Raw genomic sequence first — 25827 nt, forward strand, 5'->3', positions numbered from 1 at the left:
GGAGTGCAGAGGCGCAATCTTGGCTCACTGCATCCTCCACCTCCTAGGTCCCTATTCAAGCAATTCTCTTACCTCAGCCTCCCAAGTAGCTGGGATTATAGGCACAAGCCACCATGTCCAGCTAATTTTTGTATTTTTTAGCAGAGACGGGGTTTCACCATGTTGGACAGTCTGGTCTTGAACTCCTGAAATCATGATCCACCCCCGTCGGCCTCCCAGAGTGCTGGGATTACAGGCGTGAGCCACTGCACCTGGCCAGAATTTCCTTCCTTTTAAGGCTGAATAGTACTGCACTGTATGGACACACTGTGTTCTATGTATCCACTCAGCCACTGATGGATGGGTTGCTCCCATCTTTTGGCTATATGTTTTTTGTTTTTGAGACAAAGTTTCATTCTGTTGCCCAGGCTGGAGTGCAGTGGCATGATCTTGGCAACCTCCACCTCCTGGGTTTAAGTGATTCCCCTGCCTCAGCCTCCCAAGTAGCTGGAACTACAGGTGTGTGCCACCATGCCCAGCTAATTTTTGTATTCTTAGTAGAGATGGGGTTTTACCATGTTGGCCAGGCTAGTCTCGATCTCTTGACCTCTTGATCTACCCGCCTCTGCCTCCCAAAGTGTTGGGATTACAGGTGTAAGCCACTGAACCTGGCCTTAGCTATTGTTTTCTTTTCTTTTTCTTTCTTTTTTTTTTTTTTTTTTGAGATGAAGTCTCACTCTGTCACCTGGGCTGGAGTGCAGTGGCATGATCTCGGCTCACTGCAACCTCTGCTTCCCAGGTCCAAGGGATCCTCCTGCCTCAGCCTCCTGAGTAGCTGGGACCACAGGTGTGTGCCACCATGCCAGGCTAATGTTTTGTATTTTTAGTAGAGACAGGGTTTCACTGTGTTAGCTAGGATGGTCTCGATCTCCTGACCTTGTGATCCATCCACCTCGGCCTCCCAAAGTGCTGGAATTACAGGCGTGAGCCACCGCGCCCGGCCAGCCTTGGCTATTGTTACTAATGCTGCTAGGTTTATTTATTTTTATTAGTTATTTATTATGGTTTCCTTTTTATTTTCAGTTTTATTTCCTTTTTTCCTTCTTTTTTATTGAGACAGAGTCTCCCTCTGTCACTCATGCTGGAGTGCAGTGACCCAATCTCTGCTCACTGCAACCTCTGCCTCCCAGGTTCAAGTGATTGTCCTGCCTTGGCCTCCCAAATAGCTGGGATTACAGGCGCCCGCCAGCATGCTCAGCTAATTTTTGTGTTTTTAGTAGAGACGGGGTTTCTCCATGTTGGCCAGGCTGGTCTGGAACTCCTGACCTCAAGTGCTCTGCCTGTCCTGGCCTCCCAAAGTGCTGTGGTTTCAGATGTGAGCCCCCGAGCCCAACAGTAGTTTCTTTTAGTTTCTGTTTGCAAAACTGGTATGTTTTTGACGAATCCAAACATAGCATTACATAAATGTATGGAAATTGCAGGTCTCCATTCTTGTATCCATGAAGATAATAACTGGTGTTAAAATTGGTGTCTTTTCTTTTAGGATTCTTATTTAGGTATATGTTGACATAATTTTTAAGAGAGGTTATATGCTTTACATGCATAAATACTTTATTTTGACCCAATTTCAAATTTCCAGAAAATATGAATGACAGTGAAAATAGTTATCATATCCTTTTACCACATCTGCTTTCTCTCTGTTTCTGCCTTTTCTCTTTTTCTAAACTCTCTGACGGTAAGTTGCAGACATGATGTTCCTTTACCTCTAAAAACTTGAGGGTGTATTTCCTAAAAACAAGGACATCCTCTTATATAACCTTAGTATGATGATCAGAATCAGGAATGAAATACTGTTACTCGGTCTATAGATTTCACTTGGATATCGCCACTTGTCTCAATAATGTGCTTTCTAAGCTGGGGACAGTGGCACATGACTGTAGTCTCAGCTATTCAGAAGGGTCAGGTGGGAGGATCACTTGAGGCCAGGAGTTTCGGACCATTCTGGGCCACACAGCAAGACACGATCTCTTAAAAAAACGTATACTTTCTACCAAAATAAAATGTCATATTTTTTCAGAAAAAATAATAAAACTTGAGATGGCTTCCTGTCTTCTGTAATGAATTGTCATGTCCCTTTAGCCTTATTTAAACTGGAACACTTATTTAGACTTTTTGACTTTTTTCTTTTTCTTTTCTTTAGACAAAGTTTCACTCTGTCACCCAGGCTGGTGTGCAGTGGCATGAATTCTGCTCACTGCAACCTCTGCCTCCCAGGCTTAAGCAATTCTCCTTCGTCAGTCTCCTGAGTAGCTGGAACTACAGGCACACGCCACCATGCCCAGCTTATTTCTGTATTTTTAGTAGAGACAGGTTTTTACCATGTTGGTCAGGGTGGTCTCGAGCTCCTGACCTCAGGTGATCCACCTGCGTTGGCCTCCCAAAGTGTTGGGATTACAGGCATGAGCCACTGTGCCCAGCCTTTTTGGCTTTCATGGCTCTAAGTTTTTTGAAGTGTATAGTTATTTTGTAAAACACTCCTGGATTTGAACTCGTGTGCCGTTTCCTCGTGGCTAGACCGAGGTTCGAAGCTGTGGCCAAACGCTGCAGGAGTGGCGCTGTTTTCCTCAGTGCGTCTCAGGAGTCACACGGCGTTGGTCTTCTCCATGCGTATGATGCTAACTGTGGTCACTTGACTAAGGCAGTGTCTGCTTAAAAAAATTTTTTTTTATTTTAACAAGGTAAAAGATACATACAGTGAAAGGTACACATCTTAATTGAACAGGCTGGTGAGTTTTGACAAATATCACTCATCAGTGATGATGATAGCAGCAGTGTCCCATTGATGTCCCAGTGATGTTGACCAGGATCAAACATCCCAATCAAGGTCTTTATATATTGTTTACAATTGCTTTTTTTCATTAAAAGTATAGTTTGCCCATCTTTTATGGGTTAATATAAATTTTTTTCTAGTATTTTACATAAAGCTGTGTGAGCCACTGCACCTAGCCTTTTCCTACAGTAATTGCTTTCTTAGAAACTTATCTTTTCTTTTTAAATTTATTTTTCTTTTTAAAAATTTGTTTATTTTTTTAAAAAGTTCAGCACTGTAATCCCAGCACTTTGGGAGGCCGAGGCGGGTAGATCATGAGGTCAAGAGATCGAGACCATCCTGGTCAACATGGTGAAATCCCGTCTCTACTAAAAATACAAAAAATTAGCTGGGCATGGTGGCGCGTGCCTGTAATCCCAGGTACTCAGGAGGCTGAGGCAGGAAGAATTGCCTGAACCCAGGAGGCGAAGGTTGCGGTGAGCCGAGATCGCGCCATTGCACTCCAGCCTGGGTAACGAGCGAAACTCCGTCTCAAAAAAAAAAAAAAAAAAGTTCAGTACTTTGGGAGCCTGAGGTGGGTGGATCACATAAGGTCAGAGTTTACTTTGGACTAGCATGGGAGAGCAAATCTCCATGGGCCTTGGAGTAGTGTAGATTTATGATCAATTTCTGCTTCGACATTAGCTTACTGTGTAGGGTAACCTTTAGCTCTGTAAGTCTTAATTTTTTTTCATCTCTAAAATGGGGATGTCACCTAGCTCAAAACATTGTCTCAAGAATACAGTCTTCAAAACACCTAAACTTTTATATATATCAATAAAATAAGAAGTTTTAAAAGAGGCTAGGTATGGTGGCTGATGCTTGTAATCCCAGTACTTTGAGAAGCCGAGGCAGGAGAATCGCTTGAGGCCAGGAGTTCAAGACCAGCTTGGGCAACATAGCAAGACCCCGGCCCTACAAAGAAAAATTTTTTTTAAATGAACAAGCCAGTAAAAAACTGGCAAAATATATGAACGTGCTAGTCACAGAAGAAGAAAATGGCCTTTTATAGAGTCAAACATGAGAAAGGACGTCTAGCCTCACTGATGATCAAAGAAATGCAAATCAAAGCAACAATGCGATATAATTTTTCAGATATCAGATTGGCAGAGATTAAAAAGATTCATAATACCTATGTTGGCAAGGGTTTAGGGAAGCAGGCAGTCGCATGCACCGGGGCGTGAGTGTACATTGACTTTGTACATGTGTGGGGTAGCTTAGCCTTGCTTGTTAAAACTGTAAATGTTCATACTCTTTAATCCAGAAGTTTCTTTCTTAGAAACTTAATTTTTCTTTTTAAATTTATTTTTCTTTTTAAAAATTTATTAACAAAGTTCAGCTTTCTGATTCAGGCAACTTATTTTTTATATATGCCTGTACAAGCGGGCAAAAACGTATGTATTATTGTAATACCATATCAAAGTGGCAACAACTCAAATGTCCACTAGTAGAGAATTTGTTATGATACAGACATGAAATGAAATACTATGCAGAAAATGAAAGGAATGAGGAAGCACTCTTTTTATGTGAAAAGGTGTTCACAGGCCAGGTGCAGTTGCTCATGCCTGTAATCCTAGCACTTTGGGAGGCCGAGGCAGGTGGATTGCTTGCGGTCAGGGGTTTGAGACCAGGCTGGGCAACCCTGTCTCTACGCAAAATACAAAAATTAGTGGGGCATGGTGGTGGGTGCCTGTAGTCCAGCTACTCAGGAGGCTGAGGCGGGAGGATTGCTTGAACCTGGAAGGTGGAGGTTGCAGTGAGCCGAGATAGCACCGCTGCACTCCAGCCTGGGCAACAGGGTGAGACTCTGTCTCAGAAACAAAAAACAAAGCAAAGCAAACAAAACTTCATAGAAGCTAGGACAAGGAGCACTAAACACTCATTAGCAACATGAGTGAGTTCTCTTTTCAGATCTGTTAGGACAGAAGCAAGTAGGGGTGCCAGAATTCATTGATTCATTCAACAGACATTGCTGAGCAGCTGCTGTGAGTCAGGCACTGTGGTAGGTGCTGGATTTATGTAAACAGATAACTACTCACAATATTATAGGGGATGCTGCGACAGGAGACAGCAACTTCCATATGTCGTGGTAAGGATAAAAGAGGAATCATTGGCAGCATTGAAATAGGAGCTCCGAAAGAGCAGGGACTTTTTTTTCTCCGTAACATTTTGGAACAGTGCTTGGCACATAGCAGTTGTTTGATGTATGAAATTTGCTAAATGAACTAACGAATGAATCTGTGGAGTCAGGGTCCCAACAGAAGATGCACTTGTGTTAGGATTATTTGAGGAGGGGCTTCTTACAGGGAGACAGAGTTATGTGTGGGCTGTAGGAGAATCACAGGGACCAGGCAGGATCCCAGGCTGGTGGAGAGACATCGTCACAACCCCTAGGCTGGCAGGGAGAAGAGGACTGAGGTCACTGGAACTGGGAGGGGACCAGACTCTCCCTCCCTCTGAACTCCTGCCAAATCTACACAGGAGTCACAGGACAGAGAACCCAAAACAATCCACCACATTGCCTACAGCATACCTCAAGATGTCTTTCGCAGACTCCTGATACCTTACAATGGTATTGGTCACCAAACTCCATGAAGAACCCTGTGAGATAAAGAGTATCATCCCCATTTTACAGCTGAAAACTGTAAAAAATTAAAAACATTTTATAGACGAAACAGATGAGTTAGGTAACCTACCCAAGGTTATGGCCAGTAAGATGCTATTAACTACTGTGCTAAGAAATGCCATGATACTGGTGGAAATTGAAGTTCAGGATGGGCCACAGTGATGGTAAAGGTAGCCGTGTGTCCTGGTGGCCGAGAGCCCCGCTTTTGGAGTCCACATACAGACTGGATTGTTGGAAGGGGTGGGGCAAATTACTTCTCTGGGCTTCAGTTTCTCCATCTGTACAAAGAGATAATACCCAACTTTTGGGAATTTTTGTGAGGATTAAATGAGACAATTATAGAATGCTTCATCGACTCCACTAAATAATAAGTGATATCAAAAGAAGACCTTAACTCTGACTGGCTGGGTGCAGTGGCTCATGCCTGTAATCTCAGCACTTTGGGAGGCTGAGGCCTGAGGATCACTTGAGCCCAGGAGTTCAAGACCAGCCTGGGCAATATAGTGAGATCTCATCTCTACAAAAAAAAATTAAAAAATGAAGTGGAGGATCACTTGAGTCCAGGAGGTTGAAGCTGCAATGAGCCACAATCATACCACTGTATTCCCATCCACCTGGGTGACAGAGTGAGATCCTGCTTCAAAAGAAAAAAAGGCCGGGCACAGTGGCTCAAGCCTGTAATCCCAGCACTTTGGGAGGCCGAGGCGGGTGGATCACGAGGTCAAGAGATCGAGACCATCCTGGTCAACATGGTGAAACCCCGTCTCTACTAAAAATACAAAAAATTAGCTGGGCATAGTGGCATGTGCCTGTAATCCCAGCTACTCGGGAGGCTGAGGCAGGAGAATTGCCTGAACCCAGGAGGCAGAGGTTGCGGTGAGCCAAAATCGCGCCATTGCACTCCAGCCTGGGTAACAAGAGCGAAACTCCGTCTCAAGAAAAAAAAAAACAAAGTCCTGGCCAGATGTGGTGGCTCACGCCTGTAATCCCAGAACTTTGGGAGGCCAAGGTGGACAGATCATGAGGTCAGGAGATTGAGACCATCCTGGCTAACACAGTGAAACCTCATCTCTACTAAAAATACAAAAAATTAGCTCGGCGTGGTGGCATGCACCTGTAGTCCCAGCTACTCAGGAGGCTGAGGTAGGAGAATCGCTTGAATCTGGGAGGCAGAGGTTGCAGTGAGCTGAGACTGCACCACTGCACTCCAGCCTGGAGACAGAGGGAGACTCGGTCTCAAAAAAAAAAAAAAAAATAGACTTTAACTCACATAAACCACGAAAGTGTTAAACCTTTGGAAATACGCCAGAATGCAAAGTGTTTCCTCTTGGGTTGGGGAGTATGGTTGTTCAATTTTTGTTCACTACTTGTATTTTTCCATTTTTGACCAGGATCACATGACTTTGGGAATCAGGAAAGCCAGGTGCTACCTCTCTCCCTCCCTCCTTTGCTTTTATCAGGGCCTCCTGTGTCCCTGATGGCCCCAGGCCTCTGGGCTCCGGTCCGAGTGGCCAGTGTGTGCAGCAGTGGCAGACCTTGTACTCCATGTAGGATTCAGTGACTTGAGGCCGCCCTTCCTGCAAACACCACCTCCTCCTGAGGGTGTGGAGAACGTGGAGAGAGAGCCCAAGGCAACGATTTGGATCCCCGTAACTTTCAGACTTTGATCCTAGTTTGACTTGTTTTCCAACTGGAGTTCTAATTGCCCAGCCTCCTGGAACAGACTCTCCTTGCTATGAGATGATAGATTATGTCAATATTAATAATAATCCTGCAAAATGAGTATCATCCACATTTTATACGTAAGAGAACTGAGGCTCAAAGAAATTACATCAATTTGGCTAAAATTGGCAGGGTGCAGTGACTCACACCTGTAATCCTAGCACTTTGGGAGGCCGAGGCAGATGGATCACTTGAGGTCAGGAGTTCAAGACCAGCTTGGTTAACATGGTGAAATCCTGTCTCTACTAAAAATATAAAAATTAGCCAGGCATGGTGGTACACGTCTGTAATCCCAGATACTTGGGAGGCTGAGGAAGGAGAATCACTTGAATCCAGGAGGCAGAGGTTGCAGTGACTCGAGATTGAGCCACTACACTCCAGCCTGCGTGACAGAGCAAGACACTGTCTCCAAAAAAAAAAAAAAAGGCTGAAATTCTACATTTGGTAATTGGCAGAGTTGTGGCCAATTTGAGCCCTTTTGCCTTCAAAGGCTGTACTTTCTGAAGACTTCAGTATGTTTTTCAGAGAAAAAAGTTTTAATTTTCTAATTATATAAAAATGCCAGATTACAAGTGGAAAATATGTGAAGTAGGAGAAACACGCCCACGAAGCCATAGCCAGTGCCCATGCTTCCTGCGGGATTGTGTACTTCGGTTTTTTCCAACATTAGAGTACACGCCTTGTTCCATAGTATTAGTTCTGTGAAGCTTTATATTCAATGGTTGCCTAACCATCCCTCAGCGGATACACCATCATTTACTTACACAATTCTCTATTGTCACCTTCCAGCTGCCTCTAGTTCTTTATTGGCAGCAGCGTGCTATGAAGAACATGGTTTTATTCAGAAAGCTTTTTCTGTTTGTCCCGTTTCCTTAAGACAGTTTCCCAGAAGTGGAATTACTGGTTCAAAGGCTATTAGCATTTTAACCCTCTTCCTACATCTTGCCAAAGTATTCCCCCAAAGGGTGTCACCGTCTACTTTTCCTGCCAGCAGCTTGTGACAGTATTTTGAGGACGGCTTCCTATTCTAACTGGTTCTTTTTCTTCTCTCTGCAAAGCCTCATAAGGAGAATGGCTCAGAGCGTGGTGGAAGTCATGGAGGACTCGAAGGGGAAGGCACAGGAACACCTCCTGGCAAACGGAGGTAGGTGGGGCGGCCCTCTAATGTGGAGTGCGGTCTCCTGGCTCTGTCCAAAACAGAGTCGCCTTGGTTGTGGCCACACAGTCACTGAGTTGACCCAGGCCTCAGTGGATGCTCTGGGTTGATATGTTGGGCAGAGCTCTGCACTCACTTTTTTTTTGAGATACAGTCTCGCTCTGTCCCCCAGGCTGGAGTGCAGTGGCGCAGTCCCGGCTCACTGCAACCTCTGCCTCCTGGGTTCAAGCCATTCTCCTGCCTCAACCTCTCGAGTAGCTGGGACTGCAGACGCACACGGTCTTGCCTGGCTAATTTTTTGTATTTTAGTAGAGACAGGGTCTCACCGTGTTTTCCAGGCTGGTCTCAAACTCCTGAGCTCAGGCAATCCGCCTGCCTCAGCCTCTTAAAGTGCTAGGATTACAGGCGTGAGCCACCGCACCCGGCCAATTATTATTATTTTCTGAGACATGGTCTTGCCCAGGCTGGAGTGCAGTGATGTCATCATAGCTCACTGCACCCTCAACCTCCCAGACTCAAGGGGTCCTCCCACCTCAGCCTCTCGCTCACCACAACTTCTGGCTAATATTTTTTATTTTTTGTAGAGATAGCATCTCGCTATGTTGCCCAGGCTGGTCTTGAACTCCTGGGCTCAAGGGATCCTCCTGCCTTGGCCTCCCAATGTGCTGGGATTCCAGATGTGAGCCACTGTTCCTGGCTGGTGCACCACTTTAGCTCATCTGCGGGGCTAGGTTTGGGAGCTGTGCCCCTTCATGAGTTACTGGCTCTGCAATCCCACCTCTACTGTAGCCCACTGCTGAACTCCTCAGTGCGTTGGAGATGAACACGGGGTCCAGGGAGCTCAGCCGGGCTCCTGCTCTTTGCCCTCCACCCTCTCCAGAGTCACCACTCTCCCCACCTCGATAGTTCTGCCCTCCTCTCCTCACCCCCTCTGATTTACCTCTTTCCCCAAAGGAGGTGTGAAAAATGCCTTCCTGTGCTGAGGAAGGCCTCCTGCCAGTCTTCAGCTGCCATCAGGTCAGTAAGAACAGAGGCTGCACTCTGAAGGCTCCCTGCATGGAGTCACGCTGAGAATGTGGGCCTCCCCTGAGCTGATAGGACCAGCCTTTAGATTCCAATGATGTTTGGCCCATTAACTGTGTACGTACTATTTCAGTGCATTTAGAATGTGCAAGACAAAACCTTTGAGACTTTGGAAACTTTAGAATGAAATGGTGCCTGGGCGAGGTGGCTCTAGCACTTTGGGAGGCCAAGATGAGCAGATCACAAGGTCAGGAGATTGAGACCAGCCTGGCCAACATGGTAAAACCCCGTCTCTATTAAAAATACAAAAATTAACTGGGTGTGGTGGTGCATGCCTGTAGTCCCGGTTACTCAGGAGGCTGAGGCAGGAGAATTGCTTGAACCAGGGAGTCGGAGGTTGCAGTGAGCCGAGATCATGCCAGTGTACTCCAGCCTGGTGACAGCATGAGACTCCATCTCAAAAAAAGAAAGAAAAAGGAATGAAATGTTTGAATATCTGTAGAGATAATTACACTTACATAATTCTATGCATATATATATTGAAAATAAGAATATAGATAATACTGGGCCAGTGTGGTGGCTCATGCCTATAATCCCAGCACTTTGGGGAGCTGAGGGGGATGGATCGGGGTCAGAAGTTCAAGACCAGCCTGGCCAACATGGTGAAACCCCATCTCTACTAAAAATACAAAAAAAAATGAGCTGGGTATAGTGGTGCACACCTGTAATTGCAGTTACTTGGGAGGCTGAGGCAGGAGAATTGCTTGAACTCAGGAGGCAGAGGTGGCAGTGAGCCGAGATTGCACCATTGTACTCCAGGCTTGGTGACAGAGTGACACTCTGTCTCAAACAAACAAAAAACAACAATAGATAATACTGTATTTTGACTGTACCTTTTCCATGTTTAGAAATATTTAGGTATGCAAATACTGACCATGTGTCACAGTGCCGCCGGATTCAGCACAGTCATGCTCTGCAGGTGTGCAGCCCAGGAGCAGTGGCTTCTGCCAGATAGCCTAGGTTTGTAGGAGGCTAGACCACCTAGGTTTTTGTAAGTGCCCTCTGTGATGTTCACACAATGACAAAAATCTCCTAATGACACATTTCTTAGAATGTATCCCTGTCATGAAGCAATGCATGACTGTATATACTACATATTTATAATAACATTTATATAATTTGTTATAAATATAACATATGTTCATATTTTTCCTTCCTGAAAACATGAGGAGACTTTTTTTTTTCAAGATGGGGTTTCACTCTTGTTGCCGAGGCTGGAGTGCAATGGTGTGATCTCAGCTCACTGCAACCTCTGCCTTCTGGGTTCAAGAGATTCTCCTGCCTCAGCCTCCCAAGTAGCTGGAATTACAGGCGTCCAGCACCACGCCCAGCTAATTTTTTGTATTTTTAGTAGAGACAGGGTTTCACCATGTTGTTCAGGCTGTTCTCAAACCCCTGACCTCAGGGGATCCACCCACCTCAGCCTCCCAGGGTGCTGGGATTACAGGTGTGAGCTACTGCGGCCGGCCGAGGAGACTTTTTATTTGGCTGTTTAAGTTGACAAATGGAAATGTTCCTACCCTCTTGGCTTTGTGTGTCTATGTGGTTTAATAACTCCACCTTATTATATTGCAGGCTTGAAAGAAAAAATGAAATGTTTAAAGAGTAGGTTATACATTGTTTGCTGTGTCTGTGCTTGGTGTGACGCCCGCATGTCCCAGGGAGGTGGAATCTCGGTCTGGCTGTAGGGGTACAGTGATCAGGTTACGACGATTTCTGAAGTAACAACCTCGTAACTTGGTCATGATATCCACATGACACAGAGAGCCACTGTCTCATCCCCTCCCCTCTGTCCTGCTACCCCTGCCCCTCCTGAGCAGGCTGCATGCCACCTGGAAGCTGGGAACGCTTTGACCTTGTGGAGGTCAAGGTGAGCTCCCGTCTCTTTCTGTGTGTGGTCTGCTTCCTGCTTCGATGCTGACGCGGTGTCCCGACTGCCTGCTCTTTGAGGCTGTCTGTTTTATGGACACTGGAAGCTTACACTCCAGGCTTTGCTTTGTGTGGCCTTGATTGGGGTTCAGACACACAAGGAGCCTCCCGGGGCGGTCCCGGTGCTCAAACAGGTCTTTTCCTTGTGTGAATGTTAGAGGGAGCCATTTGCTTTGGATTTTCTCCAGCCCGCTCAAACTGGTGGAATTAAAAATAGCAAATCATGAGGCCGGGTGCGGTGGCTCACGCCTGTAATCCCAGCACTTTGGGAGGCCAAGGTGGGTGGATCACCTGAGGTCAGGAGTTTGAGACCAGTCTGGCCAACATGGTGAAACCCCGCCTCTTAAAAAAAAAAAGAAAAATAGCAAATCATTTTAGGTTGAATAAAAACCTTTAGAGATTGGCAGTTACCAAATGCCTTCCCAAATGCAGTCTGTCTGTTACACTGAGATTTTTTGCTGATGCTAAGAAAAAATCTCCTTGTCAAATTAACCAAATGGGTCTGATTTCCCAGGAGGCTATTTCTAGGGCCGGGACCGAAAGGCTGACTTCAGGTAGAGAGCTACCTTTCTACATGAACAACAGAGGAACTTAAGCTTACATGAAAATAGTGATCAAAATGCTTATATTTTATGCAAATTTAATGTACCTTAAGTTAGATGTAATTGTTATGCAGTATCCATCCCCAATCCTGATGGCGCTAGCAGTGGCCTATCTTCTCAGGAGGAGAAAATTCAGCTTGGTTTATTGAATAGGCTTTATGACCTCTGCGCTTCCTGTGAGTCGGGTCTCAACTTCCCAAGACTAGAGCTGGCAAAGCACATTCTGAAGCCTGGAGGCTGTAGGGAGGCTGAGGTGGGAGGATTGCCTGGGGCCAGGAGTTCGAGGCTGTAGTGCACTGTGGTCGTGCCTGTGAATAGGCACTGCACTCCAGCCTGGACAACATAGCAAGACCTTGTCTCTTAAAAAAAAATAATCAAGGCCAGGCACGGTGGCTCACACCTGTAATCCCAACACTTTGGGAGGCTGAGGCGGGTGGATCATAAGGTCAGGAGTTCGAGACCAGCCTGGCTAATGTGGTGAAACCCCATCTCTACTAAAAATACAAAATTAGCCAGGCATGGTGGCGCACACTTGTAATCCCAACTACTCAGGAGGCTGAGGCAGAAGAATCACTTAAACTCGGGAGGCAGAGGTTGCAGTGAGCCAAGATCATACCACTACACTCCAGCCTGGGCAACAAGAGCGAAACTCCGTCTCAAAAATAAGACAAAACAAAACAAAACAAAAATACAATACAGCGTGCACTCTAAACCAGGACAGAGAGACCTTTTAAACGGAGTGTGACTTGGGCTTTCCCAGTATTACCTGAATGAGGAAATCTTTCTCTTCTGCAGGGCACCCGTATGAGCGAGCAGCACGCACTGTTGCATTTTAATCCTATCTCCTCCAGGGGCGTTTAGGGCACCGCTGCCAGCAGCCGGTCAGACCTGGTCCACAGGTCACTTTTGGATTTTCCTTTCTCACCTGTGGATGGACCGAGCGGCTTCACGGGCTCTTGGCTTCGCCTGGGCACCTGTTGTTTCTGCTTGTCCCTTGCCTCTAGCTGAGCTGGGAGCAGGGAAGGACACAGACAGCTTCAACTGCAGCCAGGCTGGTAAACACACCTTGCCCGGCCTGGGCCCTGGAATGCCCACAGAAGACAGAAACCCTTGAGGCTTGTCTGGCTTGCTGGGTGATGGGCGGCAGCCTGGGTGGTCACAGTCCCTCATACTGCTGCCTGCTGGGCAGGCCTCATTTTGCTTCTCAGACAAGATCATTATTGCTCAAGAGCTGCCAGCCTGTGCACAGCGTATTTTGATGTGGGGTGAGCCTACCTGGGTCATGGTCTGACCTCACGGGCCCTCAGCGCAGGTCCCCATCGCCCCTTCTGAGGTCCAGGCTTGAGTGACTGCAGCCCAGGCAGGGGAGGCCAGGCCTGTGTTCCAAGCAGCAGAGAGCAGGCTGTGATCCTGTGAGTACAGAAGACCAGAGGGGCTGTGTTCACACCTGTAATCCCAGCACTTTGGGTGTGTCAGCCTCATTCTGCCAAGGAGAGGTCTCAATCTGTCAACTAGAGACATTTAGTCAAAGGAGACTCCTATATTATTTCACAATAATTCTGGGTCACTTTGCTCAGAGAGGTTAAGGAGCTTATCAGGTCACACAGCCAGCAAAAGTTGGAACTGGCATTTAAATGTGGGCCTTACTGGTTTGAAAGCCCTCGTTCCTACCACTGTTTTACTGGCTCCTCAATACCTCTCAGCAAGTTTTCATTGGCTTGTGGGAAATGAGAAAAATAAAGACAAGCAGTACTGGTTTTTTTTTTTTTTTTGCTTTTTTTTCTTTTTCCAAAAATATATAAATCTTATTTTAAAAAGCATTATTTGGGCCAGGCGCAGTGGTTCATATCTATAATCCCAGCACTTTGGGAGGCCAAGGCGGGTGGATCATGAGGTCAAGAGATCGAGACCATCCTGGTCAACATGGTGAAACCCCGTCTCTACTAAAAATACAAAAATTAGCTGGGCATGGCGGCTCACGCCTGTAGTCCAGCACTTTGGGAGGTGGGCAGATCACCTGAGGTCAGCAGTTCGAGACCAGCCTGGCCAACATGGTGAAATCTCGCCTCTGCTAAAAATACAAAAATTAGCCAGGTGTGCTAATGTGTGCCTGTAATCCCAGCTACTCAGGAGGCCAAGGCAGGAGAATCTCTTGAACCCAGGAGGCAGAGGTTGCAGTGAGCCGAGATCGTGCCACTGCACTCCAGCCTGGGTGACAGAACGAGATCCATCTCAAAAAACCAAAAAAAAAGGAGGCCAGAGGGATGGCAGAGGACTGTCCTCAGACTACATTCTTTCCAAAGAAAATGTATGTGGACAGGGAAGGGCTTGGAGGCCTGACCCGGGGCAAGGCTCAGTGTACACAGCTGGGGCTGGTGCTCAGGACATGAGAGCTGATGAGGAGGAGGCGGTCACAGTCACATTCTCAGAGGCTTCTGGCGGCCCCTGCAGCGAGACGTCGTCTCAGACTCCCCTGAGCATCTGTCCGTACCAAGCACGTGCTGGGCATGTGGCGGTGATGCACAGCCTTTGCCTTCTGGAAGCCACAGCCTTGCTGGGGACAGACCCACAGTGCCACATGTGCCGTGATGGAAACAGAGACTGCGCTGCAGGAGGAGGGATCAGTCTTGGAGGAGTTGCAGGGCAGGGGTGTTTCAGGTGGAAAGGGGGACCTCAGCCCTAGGGTCTGAATGCCATGAAGACCTTGGACTTGGTGCAAATGGCCAGGGACAAGAGCTTGATCTGAAATGTATCTTTTCCAAGCCACAGAGACATTGCGAGCTGACACCACAGCCGTGGTTGCCAGGAGGAGTCTGTCAATGTTTTGAGCATGTTTATGGAGCACTTGCTCTTGCAGGGCACTGCGACAGGTTCTGGGGACACAGAGACCAGTGAGTCACAGTCTCTGCCCTTGAGGAGCCCGAGAGAGCACAGGGAGAGGAATTCAGGCCAGCAGGGGCAGGGGCAGTCGGGCTGCCTATGGAAAGGCCCATCCTGCGTGTTGAAGGACAGGAACTCCTCTCCGTGAGAGAAGAGTAGGGAGCTGTGTGGGACTCACGGGGTGGCAGAGGGGATGGGGTAGGAGGCGGAGGGAAGAGTTGGATGAGACGGCACACACGGCCCTGCTGTCTCCCATCTTGGGCTGCTGCTTGGTGCCTTGAGGCTGGTTCCTGGCTTGTGGGATGGGTCTGGGCCTGTGGTGGGAGGTGAGCTTGCCTGTGCCTGTGCAGTGGGGTCCCAGAGGTGAGTTTCACTGCCGTTCCTGCCACAGGAAGAGTGCCCCCCCATCCTCCTGGGTACCCTCTGACCACTCTCTTCTCTGATGAGCCTGACTCCTTCACTTCCTCCCTGGGCCTGCACCCTTGCTCCAGGGTCATTCCCCACTGTGTGTGACTACACTGAAGCCTTTATTAATACCCCGACCGATACCAGTGTCTGAGTCCGTCTGGGCTGCCATCACAAAAGCCACAGACCGGGCAGCTTCCACCACAGACATTCATCTTCTTATGGTTCTAGAGGCTGGAAGTCCGAGATCAGACACGCTGGCTTCTCCTGAGGACTCTCCGCCTGGCTTGTAGACGGCCACCTTCTTACTGTGTCGTCCCATGGCCTTTCCTGGTACATGCATGAGGAAAGAGCAAGGTTCCAACTCTCTGCTGTCCCTTCTTTGTGTGTGTGTGTCTGCGCGCAACATGGCTGTTCACCTGGGTGTAGGTGGGCTGAGGCTGAAAAGGGCGTCAGCCTCTGCTGTCCCTTCTTATACAGCCTTGAACCCCGCTGGGTCAGGGCCCCACCCTTAGTGCCTCAGAGGTACTCTTGTCAACAGGCCAGGACTTGCCATGTTAATTCCAACACCGGCATCCTATCTCTAAAACAAAATTCTCCCAAGGACCCCGTCCGAGTCCCGGTGGTCTAGAAGGTGTCTGCGTGTGGTTCCCGGGCAGGTTCCCGCTGCAGCATGGCTGTGCCCGCTTAGTGGACCCAGCAGGGAAGGGAGCCGTGGCCCTGGCGTGGGCCAAGCAGGGCGTTACATGCTTCGTGCGTTGCCTCACTTTATCCTGGAGCTTCCACAGCTTGCTCTGTGCCAGCGTTTCCTCATCTGTAAAATGGAGATCATCACAGGGTTTTAATGGGGGTTAAGAATAAATTAAATTGAGTAACTCATGCGTCTTGGGCCAAGGTCAGCAGCAGTGAATGCCGGCTACTCTAACGGTCATCATCGTCTTGTTATCGCAGGCCTTTCCTACCTCACGTGCTGGCATTTCTTCCCCAGCCCGGTTTCTTCCTCTGAGTCTCATTTCATTCCCATCTGCTTCTTGGGGACCTGTCCACCCGCATGTCAAACTTGAGCTTGTCCCAGGCAGAACTTGCATCCTCTCCTCCGTCCCCATTCCTTCAGCCTCCGCGGCTGCCCGGCTTAGTGCACTTCCCTCCCCCATCCCAGCCACCCATCGGGAAAGCTGGTGTCGCCAGGCCTGCGCCGTTGCCTTGCACCCTGTCCAGTCGGTCCTCCCCGTCCTCTCCTCTCCTCTCCTCTCCCTGCCTCTTGACATCACCCTCTCCCTCCCATGTTCCCACTGGCTCCTCCCCTGAAGGCTTATTTGGTGACCCCCTGGGCGTCGCAGTCCGAGTTGGAGGAATCTCAGTCTACTCCCGTGCTAGGGGCTGAGTGGGCAGGATCTAGGGCTGTTCTTGGCACAGGATGAAGTGCAGACATGACCCTTGGTGACTGGTCCTGGCCCTTTCTGTTCAGCGTCTGTCCACCCTCCCTCTTCCCTGACTCAGTGCCCCAAGCATGGAGGGCTGCCAGCCCTCCTCGCCTGACACCCAACGCCCTCCGTCACTGGCCACACAGCCACCTCCTCTTCTCCTTAGCCCCTGTGTGAATACTGTGTCTGTGTCCCAGTGAAGGGACACATTCCTCCCCAGAGGAGCCAGCGCTACCTCTTTGTCCTCCCTTAGCACTCCAGGTGGTTGTCCCCAGGTCCCCAGCTCTCTGCAGTGTGTCTGCCTAGGGGTCTCCCTGTGCACTGTGACCCCTGGACCTTGGGCAGGGGGTGGCGTCTGGTGTGTGTCCACAGCAGGGTGATGGGTGTGGACCGAGCATGACAGTCCCCTTTGGTGTACCAAGATAGACCCGGAAGTGCAGGTGCATGGGGAGCCTGGTCTGGGACATCCGCCATAGGACGGGCCATCTGCCAGGGGTGCAGGAATTCCAGGGGCCACTGCGGTGCTGCAGCTTCCATGGAATTTCCTGCTCTCCCACAGACCCTGCGTATTAAAAGAGGTCAGGTCCTGGGGTGGCTGGCCGAGGTAGCTCTCTCTTTTTCTGAGACAGAGTCTTGCTCTGTCACCCGGCTGGAGTACAGTGGCGTGACCTTGGCTCACTGCAACCTCTGCCTCTCGGGTTCAAGCAATTCTTCTGCCTCAGCCTCCCGAGTAGCTGGAACTACAGGTGCACACCACCACGCTTGACTAACTTTTGTGTTTTTAGTAGAGACAGGGTCTCACCATGTTGGCCAGGCTGGTCTCAAACTCACGACCTTGTGATCCGCCCGCATGGGCCTCCTAAAGTGTTGGGATTACAGGTGCGAGCCACCACCACACTTGGCCACCAAGTAGCTCTCTTGACGTGTGTGGAGAACTAATCTGAAGGGAGCAGGCACTCGCAAGGAGTGCATCCTGCGGTGTCTCAGGCAGGGAAATGGATTTCCTCCTAACTTGCCCAACGCCTAGGGATTGAGTCAGCTGACGTTTATTCAGTGTTGCTTCTTTCTGATTTCAACTCTGGGGCTCTCTCTCCTCCACCCAACACCTGGGTAGAATGAGCCAGAGACATCCTGAAGGCAGTGGGTTTTGAGGAAAGAAAAGAAAAAAGGAAACTCGTGAAAACGCTGGTGTGTTCTGTTCACCAGAGGCTTTTGTATAAATAACATGTACTGAAGAACGCACCTCCCTGCAGGCTACTGCAAACCACAGTCACGAAGTCCAGTATTTTGCTAATGTGTAAAATGCCCTTTTTGAGATGGACAGCGAAGGTTGAAACTGTCTAGAGCTTGGGCTCAGGAGGCAGGAGACGCTTGTCTTGCTTCAGGGGCACCTGGGACAGGCCACGGGCCGCACAGCGTTTCAGGGCTTGGCCCGCTGCTCTCCGGCATGCCTTGACCCAGCAGAGAAGTGTGGTCCAGGCCACTGGAGAAGGCACTTAGCTGGTGCCTTCTCAGAAGATCGACTGACTTGGCTTCTTCCTCTCGGGAGGGCAACTCTCCCAAACAGCCTGTCTCTGGGGTACCCACTGCCAAAAGGAGAGTCGGGCACAGAAGCGCAGCTGGTGCAGTCCTCTCAGCTGCTGGTGTGTTTTTCAGGGGTTTAGGGCGACGGTTCTGGGTGACAGCTCCCACGGGCTGACAGCTCCCTGCTCCCATGGGGAAACGTTTGCTTTCCCAGAGCCCTGTGCCCGCCCACTGGTGTCACCCTTGATGGCTGCCTTCGTGTCCGAGGTGATGCTTGGCTCGGGATCCGAAGTGTCAATCATGGATGCAGAGCCCAGACGCATGTGTTAAAATGTGTTTGTATTCTTCCAGTTGACTTAACCTCCTTTGTGACCCACTTTGAATGGGACATGGCCAAATATCCTGCCAAGCAGCCGCTCGTGAGCGTGGTGGACACCATAGCCAAGGTGAGAGAAGGGGCTGCTCCGGGGGACATCTGACCGGTGAGTCAGGCGGGCAAGAGCCTGGGGTCTGAGCCTGGACAGGGTCCCCCACCACAGCCTCAGCCAGCCCTGACTGGGTCTCTGGGTTTCTGAGGTGTGGCCTCCTTCCATGCACTGGTTAGGTTTGGAGTTTCGGGGCAGTCCTAGACAGGAAGGAGTCAGTCCCCTGACCTCCCCTTGAGGGCCCAGCACCCATTCACTTGCTGCTCTACTTTTTTTTTCCCCAAAGTTACTGATGGTGTCTGGGCGCGGTTGCTCATGCCTGTAATCCCAGCACTTTGAGAGGCTGAGGCAGGTGGATCATGAGGTCGGGAGTTCGAGACCAGCCTGTCCAATATGGTGAAACCCATCTCTACTAAAAATACAAATATTAGCCGGGCATGGTGGCGCATGCCTGTAGTCCCAGCTACTCAGGAGGCTGAGGCAAGAGAATTGCTTCAACCTGGGAGGTGGAGGTTGCAGTGAGCCGAGATTGTGCCACTGCACTCCAGCCTGGGCCACAGACTGAGACTCTGTCTCAAAAACAAAACAACAACAAGCAACAATAACCACAAACCGAGCTGCTCGATGAGGGCAGCTCCCCTCTCCTCCCAGGAACCCCAGGGGATCGTTCACCTGCAAAGCTATTTGCTTTAGGTGGAGAGTTCGGCATGGGAGCCCTCACCTCCTGAGACCTTGCACCAGCTACTTGCTGGGAGCTTCCCTAATTAGAGGCACTTGTGACAGTGGAGAGGCAGGAAGTGTCCCGAGAGTCTGCTGTCCTGCCCAGCAATGGCCTCCACGCCACTGGATAAAATAAACACCCTGCGACTCAAGTCCCAGGCGATGCTGTGGGCATCTGGAGCCTGGTGACTTCTCTGTATCATCACTGAGGGTGAGGGTGACGAGGACCGTGAGACGGAGGCTGATGGTTTCTGATGGCCAGGCCCTCCCTTCTGCCACAAAACACTGAGCCCCTAACATGTCCTGTCTCTAGTTGACCCTCGTGGCTGTGGGAGAGTCTTGGCCTGGGCCAGGAACAATGGTGCCCTGTTCTGTGACTGTGGCCAAGGGTCAGAGTGGAGCTGGGCCGATCCTCTGGCAGCTCCTGCAGGTTTCCTGGGAAGTGGGGTGGAGCCAGAAAGCTTGGGAATCTGGGTGGCACTGCTTACGTCAAAGAGACCCAGGCCCCTCCTGGGATGATTGGGCAGTGATTGGGGAAGGCCCTTCAAGGAGGGGCTGCTCAGAGCACCTGTGCCAGGTGTGCCTTTCAGAGGGCGCTGTGCACGCCCACCAAGGAACTGGAAGCATGTGGTGGCTGGTGGGGCTGGCCCTTCCTTGCCCCGCCCTGTGCCAGTTTGGGATTCTCTGAGTCCCAGGAATGCCAGACTCTGGGGAGGGCCCCCTGGAGCACATGGAGGGAGCAGAGGGGCTGTAGGGAGACCTGGCTTCTCCAGTCCAGGGCACCCCAGAAGTGCCTTTGGCAGGAAGGAAGGAGGGTACTGGTTTGCTGGCGCTCCAGATGGCCAGAGACCTTGCTGGGCTCTCTCACTTTCCACCTCTTGCCTTGTGGTGGACATTGCTTTCCTCTGAGTGGAGAAGAGGAAGCTGAAGGATTGAGTAAGCGCTCCAGGGCCCACGGTGGTTGGAGCATTAGGCCAGTCTGGGGATGCAGGTCTTGGCGACCGGAGCCCGCGGGCTGTGCTGTGTGCATGGAAGCCCTGGACTGGCCCCACTGCGGGGAACCAGCTCCTGGCAGCAGCAGGGCCCGAGGCTCCAGGGTGTGGGCTCCAACAGTCCTTCCTACACCGGGAACACAGTGCGACACCCCCGCCTCAGCCTCGTTCGGCCGATGAGAGGTCTCAATCTGCCAACTAAAGACATTCAGTCAAAGCAAACTCCTACAGTATCTCACAATCATTCTGGGTCACTTTTCAGAGAGGTCTAGGAGCTTATATCAGGTCACACAGCCAGCAAAAGTCAGAACTGGCATTTAAATGTGAGTCTTGCTGGTTCGAAAGCCCTCGTTCCTACCACTGTTTTGCTGGCTCCTAATACCGCTCAGCAAGTTTTTTTTTTTTTTTTTTTGAGATGGAGTGTCGCTCTTGTTACCCAGGCTGGAGTGCAATGGCGCGATCTCGGCTCACCGCAACCTCCGCCTCCTGGGTTCAGGCAATTCTCCTGCCTCAACCTCCTGAGTAGCTGGGATTACAGGCACGCGCCACCATGCCCAGCTACTTTTTTGTATTTTTAGTAGAGACAGGGTTTCACCGTGTTGACCAGGATGGTCTCGATCTCTTGACCTCATGATCCACCTGCCTCGGCCTCCCAAAGTGTTGGGATTACAGGCGTGAGCCACCGTGCCCGGCCCAGCAAGTGTTTATTGGCTTGTGGTGAAATCAGAAAAATAAAGACAAGAAGTAGTTTTTTCGCTTTTGTTTTTCAAAAAATATATAAATCCTATTTTAAAAACCAGTACCTGTGGGTTGTACCTATGTCAGTTTCCTGGTTATGACACTGCACTATGATTGTGTAATGCAGAATAGCACAGTTGTATAGTATAGTGTAGAAATAGAGTTGTGTAGTGCAGAATGGTGCTAATGTCGTATAGTTGCACAACGCAGTATATTTGTCTCGTGCAGAATAGTTTAATGTAGTCCTACGGTTTGCAATATAGTTGCATGGTACAGTGTAGTGTGTAGCTGTACAGTGCAGAATCGTATAGTAAGACGTCGTCACCGTGGGAAACTGCAGGAAGGGTACTTAAGATCTCTGTGTATACTATTTTTGTAACATCCTGTGAATCTATAATCATTTCGAAGTTAAACATTTAAAAAAATTATAAAAATATGAATTTTATAAAAAAAAATTAAACATGGCAAAATGTAAAGATAAAAGCATTTAGATGCCCAGGCTGGAGTGCAGTGGCATGATCTCAGCTCACTGCAGCCTCTGCCTCCTGGGTTCAAGCTATCCTCTTGCCTCAGCCTCCCGAGTAGCTGGGATTACAGGTGTCTGCCACCACACCCAGCTAATTTTTGTATTTGTAGTAGAGATGGGCTTTCACCATGTTGGCCAGGCTGGTCTCAAACTCATGACCTCAGGTGATCTGCCCGCCTTAACTTCCCAAAGTGCTGGGATTACAGGCATGAGCCACCTTGCCTGACCTATCATTTTAATTTAATCATTTAATCATTTTAATTATCATATTTAATTATTTTATCTTTAAAATTATTTTATGGTTTTATCTTTAAAATCATGAAATCGTCAGAGCTGTGATCATCACCCCCATTCCCTGTATTCTCCCAAAAGGTAACCAGTGTTTAAAAGTGTAAAATGGATTCTCCCATGTATAAACGTGTATATTTAGACTAAAGCTGTTGGCATTCTAGGGAGCACCCATTTTCTTCATCTGCTGATTCTGGAGATTCTCCGGCAGCAGCTGTGTGCTGGCCTGTAGCATTTGTTGCTGGCCGTGATGTAAATGCTCCTGCTGTGGCTGGTGGCCCAAGCTGGTGGTGTGTCACGTGTGGGGCTGAGGGAAGGAATGGGGAGGAGCTTGGCACAGCTGGCTCTCAGCACAGGCATTATCCCTGCTGTGGGACAGATGGGGAACGTGAGCCAGTCGGCCAGAAAGCAGGAGAGCGCAGCTTGAGCCCAGGCCTATCTCATTTCTGTCCACCGTACCTCCCTGCCCCTACCAACCCATTCAAGGGAGATCAGCACAGTCAAGCCAGGAGACATGGGCATTTGTGAGGGCCAGGCAATGTCGGGTCCCCGGAAGCAAGGAGGGGGGTTGGCCTGAGCTGGCCTCCAGCAGAGCCTGAGAGGGCGGGTGTGGGCGTGGGATGCCTGACCATTAAGGATGGGCTTGAAATCAGGAAAGGGTGGGCTCATTGAGTCATCCTAGTGAAGCCATCACGGCTTGGCGCCTGGGTGCCACGTGGGGCCTCCCTGGAAGGGCCAAATGCTGGTAAACGGAAGCCATCCCGGCAAATGGGCAGGGCAGTTGTTTCCTTGAGTGCACCATGAGCTGTTGTGGCCGTCTCGGAAAGTTCGGCCAACTCCTTCAAGGCTCGAGGTCACTAGGAGCTTTTGCTTTCCCAAACAGCAACTGGCGCAGATCGAGACGGACCTGAAGTCCCGAACGGCAGCCTACAACACTCTGAAGACGAACCTGGAGAACCTGGAGAAGAAATCCATGTGCGTATCTGCCAGCCTCCATGTCTGGTTAGGGCGGGTCCTGGCGGGGACTTAGCGCTTGCCCGTCCTGTCACCGGGCCACCTGGGAGTCTATGTCCGTGTATGACAGTGAGACAGACGGGTAGAGGCACCCTCACCTCTCCAAGAGCCGCTTGCTGGGAGAGGAGGAATGGGCCAGGCGAGGGTGATCGCACCCCGCGCACGTGCCCGGGGAAGAGGATGGGGCGATGCTGCTCGCCACCTGCACGCTTCCCTTTCCTGGCTCCTCCAGGGTGCCTGGGATGCTGCCCCCAGTCCTCCCCTGTGAAGGCTGCACAGAGGGCCCACCGGGGGTGACAGGAGGCTGGGATGTCACAGCACGGACCTTTGCAAAAGGCAGGGGGTTACTGGGCTCTGTGGTCCAGAGCAGAGCAGCCTTAGGGACTCAGGTGCCTTCTCCACCCACCTGAAGGGCCACTGTGTGGGAGAGGGAGTGGGCTCAGCAGACAGAGCAGTCACCAGGATGGTGGCAGTGCCAGAGAAAAGTATAAGCTCAGTGACATGGTGGCAGGGACCGTTGGGAGGTAGTGAGTGTCCTGTTGTTGGAGATGTGTAAGAGAAGCCAGGTAGCTAGGCGCAGTGGCTCTCACCTGTAATCTCAGCAGTTTGGGAGGCTGAGGCAGGTGGATCACCTGAAGTCAAGAGTTTGAGACCAGCCTGGCCAAAATGGTGAAGCTCCATCTCTACTAAAAATACAAAAAGTAACTGGGTGTGGTGGAGGGCACCTGTAATCCCAGCTATCTGGGAGGCTGAGGCATGAGACTCACTGGAACCCGGGAGACAGAGGTTGCAGTGAGCCAAGATCATCACTGCACTCCAGCCTGGATAACAGATTGAGACTGTGTCTCAAAAAAAAAGACACACACACACACACACACACACACACACACATGCACGCACACACTGGGTGAGCTCCTGCTGGGGAGGCTGCTCCTGAACACGGTGGGGGTGGCATGGAGGAGCAGCCCAGTCCCCCAGACTTTGGATCTGGTGCTGTTGGCGGTTCTCTGAGGACCCTGGTCAATTGCAGAGTTTTTAATTTGATGCCTACACTTGGACCCTAACTCCAGAGGAGGGAAGTGGACAGGGAGCCCGAACCAGCTGCCCTCCCTCTGACTGGCTCACCACTGTAAGCAAAGAGAATTCACCTGGGAGGTACCCCACTTCCACATTCTGCTTCTGAGGGTCACTGGGCCAGCTGTCTTCTTGTGAAAAAAACAAATGGTACATAAGCGGAAGGAAAGTTAGAACCACAGATGAAGGACTCACTTCAATAGAAACCCTTGCTGTCGGATGCCTGGCTTCGTGTCAGAAGTAAGTGGGCATGAGCTACAGAAGATGGGACAGAGAGTGGGCGCCAGGACAGAGAGCCCTAAATGGGGATGGGTCATACGTCCGTCCTGGCTTGGAGCCCGCGGGCCACGGGGCCATCACCCCATGGTGGGTTGTTTGGGACTTGAGCAGACATCTGGTCCAGCCTCTTCACTCAGCTGGGGAGGTTCCTTCATCCATTGATCATTCATCGATTCACCGTGACTTTGATTGACTGAGCGCATATGCCAAGTATAGGAGGGCGGCATGCGAAGAGGGATGAAAGACTCTAACTCCCTCCTCTGCGCTCTCTTTTCTTCTTTCGTTGTACATGTACCAAGTATGCACCGTGCCCTCAGGCCTGATGCTAGACCCTAAAGGTACAATGTAGAATACAATACAATTTCTGCACTTGCAGGGCTCACTGTTACTCATTCAACAAACACACGTGGAAAGTTGGCTTTGTGTTCGGGGTTCAGAGGTCAGCCAGGGAGAGAGGCGGGATAGTGTGAAGGTAGCGTGTTCGGTGCTAGCACAGGGAGGCTCATGCGTGCGGCGCCCAGGGAGAAGGAACCTCTGGGCTTTATCCATGGCCACGAGGCTGTTCAGTGATGTTCAGGCAGGGGACAGCAAAGAAGGCACGTGGGCTCCCTGAGGAGGGTGTTTACCATTGCCTTTAAAACTCTGGCAATGGTTCAACGCCGGAGAGCGATTTCCAGAGAAGCACTGTGGCCGCATCATGGCCCCTGTGCACACGCCCCATACGGCCTGGGTAGCTTGATCTTGGCCCATTTGCTGATCCGACAGCTTTGATCCATGTGCTAATAATACCATGCCCTCCACTCAGCCCAGGTCCACTGGGCATTAGGAAGCTATTTCAGGTGAGTGTCCCCGGGCTGCTGGCCTGGGAGTCCTGTAAAGTGACACGGAGCTCTATCGTGATGGCTCACGCAGCTCTGAGAGCTGCCTGTCGTGTTGACACTTGAGTAGCTCTAGCTGCCTGCCACCTGAGGCCCCCCTCCCGTAGCAGCTGTGGCTGGCACCGGGGCAGTGCAGGTCACTGAGGTGTTGGATTCAGTGGCCCCTGGGCAACAGGTGATAGCACCTGATGCCCTGCCAGCCTCCCTGTCCCTAGAGGGGAGGAGGCAGCAGCTGTGGCCCCAGCACAGAGTCTGGGGCCCTGGGCCCTGGGGTTGCAGGGAACCATCATTTCTGAGAGTTGCTGTGTCCTCCTAGGCCCCAGCATCCCTGGTGCCCACCGCCCCCGAGAACTGCCTCTGGCCCCAGCACCTGGGTGTGGGTGTGTGTGGGGTCACCATGTCCCTTTCTGCTCACACCTTTCACACCCTTTGTTCCACCTGCCTTTTAGGGGGAACCTCTTCACCCGGACACTGAGCGATATTGTGAGCAAGGAGGACTTCGTGCTGGATTCTGAATATCTTGTCACACTTCTGGTCATTGTCCCCAAGTGAGTGCTGCCGGGAGAATGAGTGTCTCGGCCTGTGCTGGCAATCACAGAAGGGAACTAACTGCCCCTGTCCAGTGGAGAGGAAGGTGGCCCATTGGTGACTTGGGTGGCGTGGAGGAGGATGCTCCCTGCCCAGCCCCAGGTCC

General features: G+C 50.4%; 1 protein-coding gene across 3 annotated transcripts in view; it reads left to right on the plus strand.

Annotated features, from left to right (window-relative positions):
* The window catches only part of ATP6V1C2 (ATPase H+ transporting V1 subunit C2), a 62503-nt gene that overhangs the window by 23095 nt on the left and 13581 nt on the right, over positions 1–25827 (plus strand). For all 3 annotated transcript variants that reach the window (XM_064363846.1, XM_064363848.1, XM_064363847.1), the window contains exons 4-7: positions 8255–8340; positions 18551–18645; positions 22772–22863; positions 25583–25681. In XM_064363846.1, coding sequence (XP_064219916.1) covers positions 8255–8340; positions 18551–18645; positions 22772–22863; positions 25583–25681 — 372 coding nt within the window. The remainder of the gene's footprint in view (positions 1–8254; positions 8341–18550; positions 18646–22771; positions 22864–25582; positions 25682–25827) is intronic.

This window comes from Aotus nancymaae, unplaced genomic scaffold (assembly GCF_030222135.1).
Source record: "Aotus nancymaae isolate 86718 unplaced genomic scaffold, 86718_ANA_hifiasm-v0.15.2.pri h1tg000057l, whole genome shotgun sequence".
Classification (NCBI taxonomy): Eukaryota; Metazoa; Chordata; class Mammalia; order Primates; family Aotidae; genus Aotus; species Aotus nancymaae.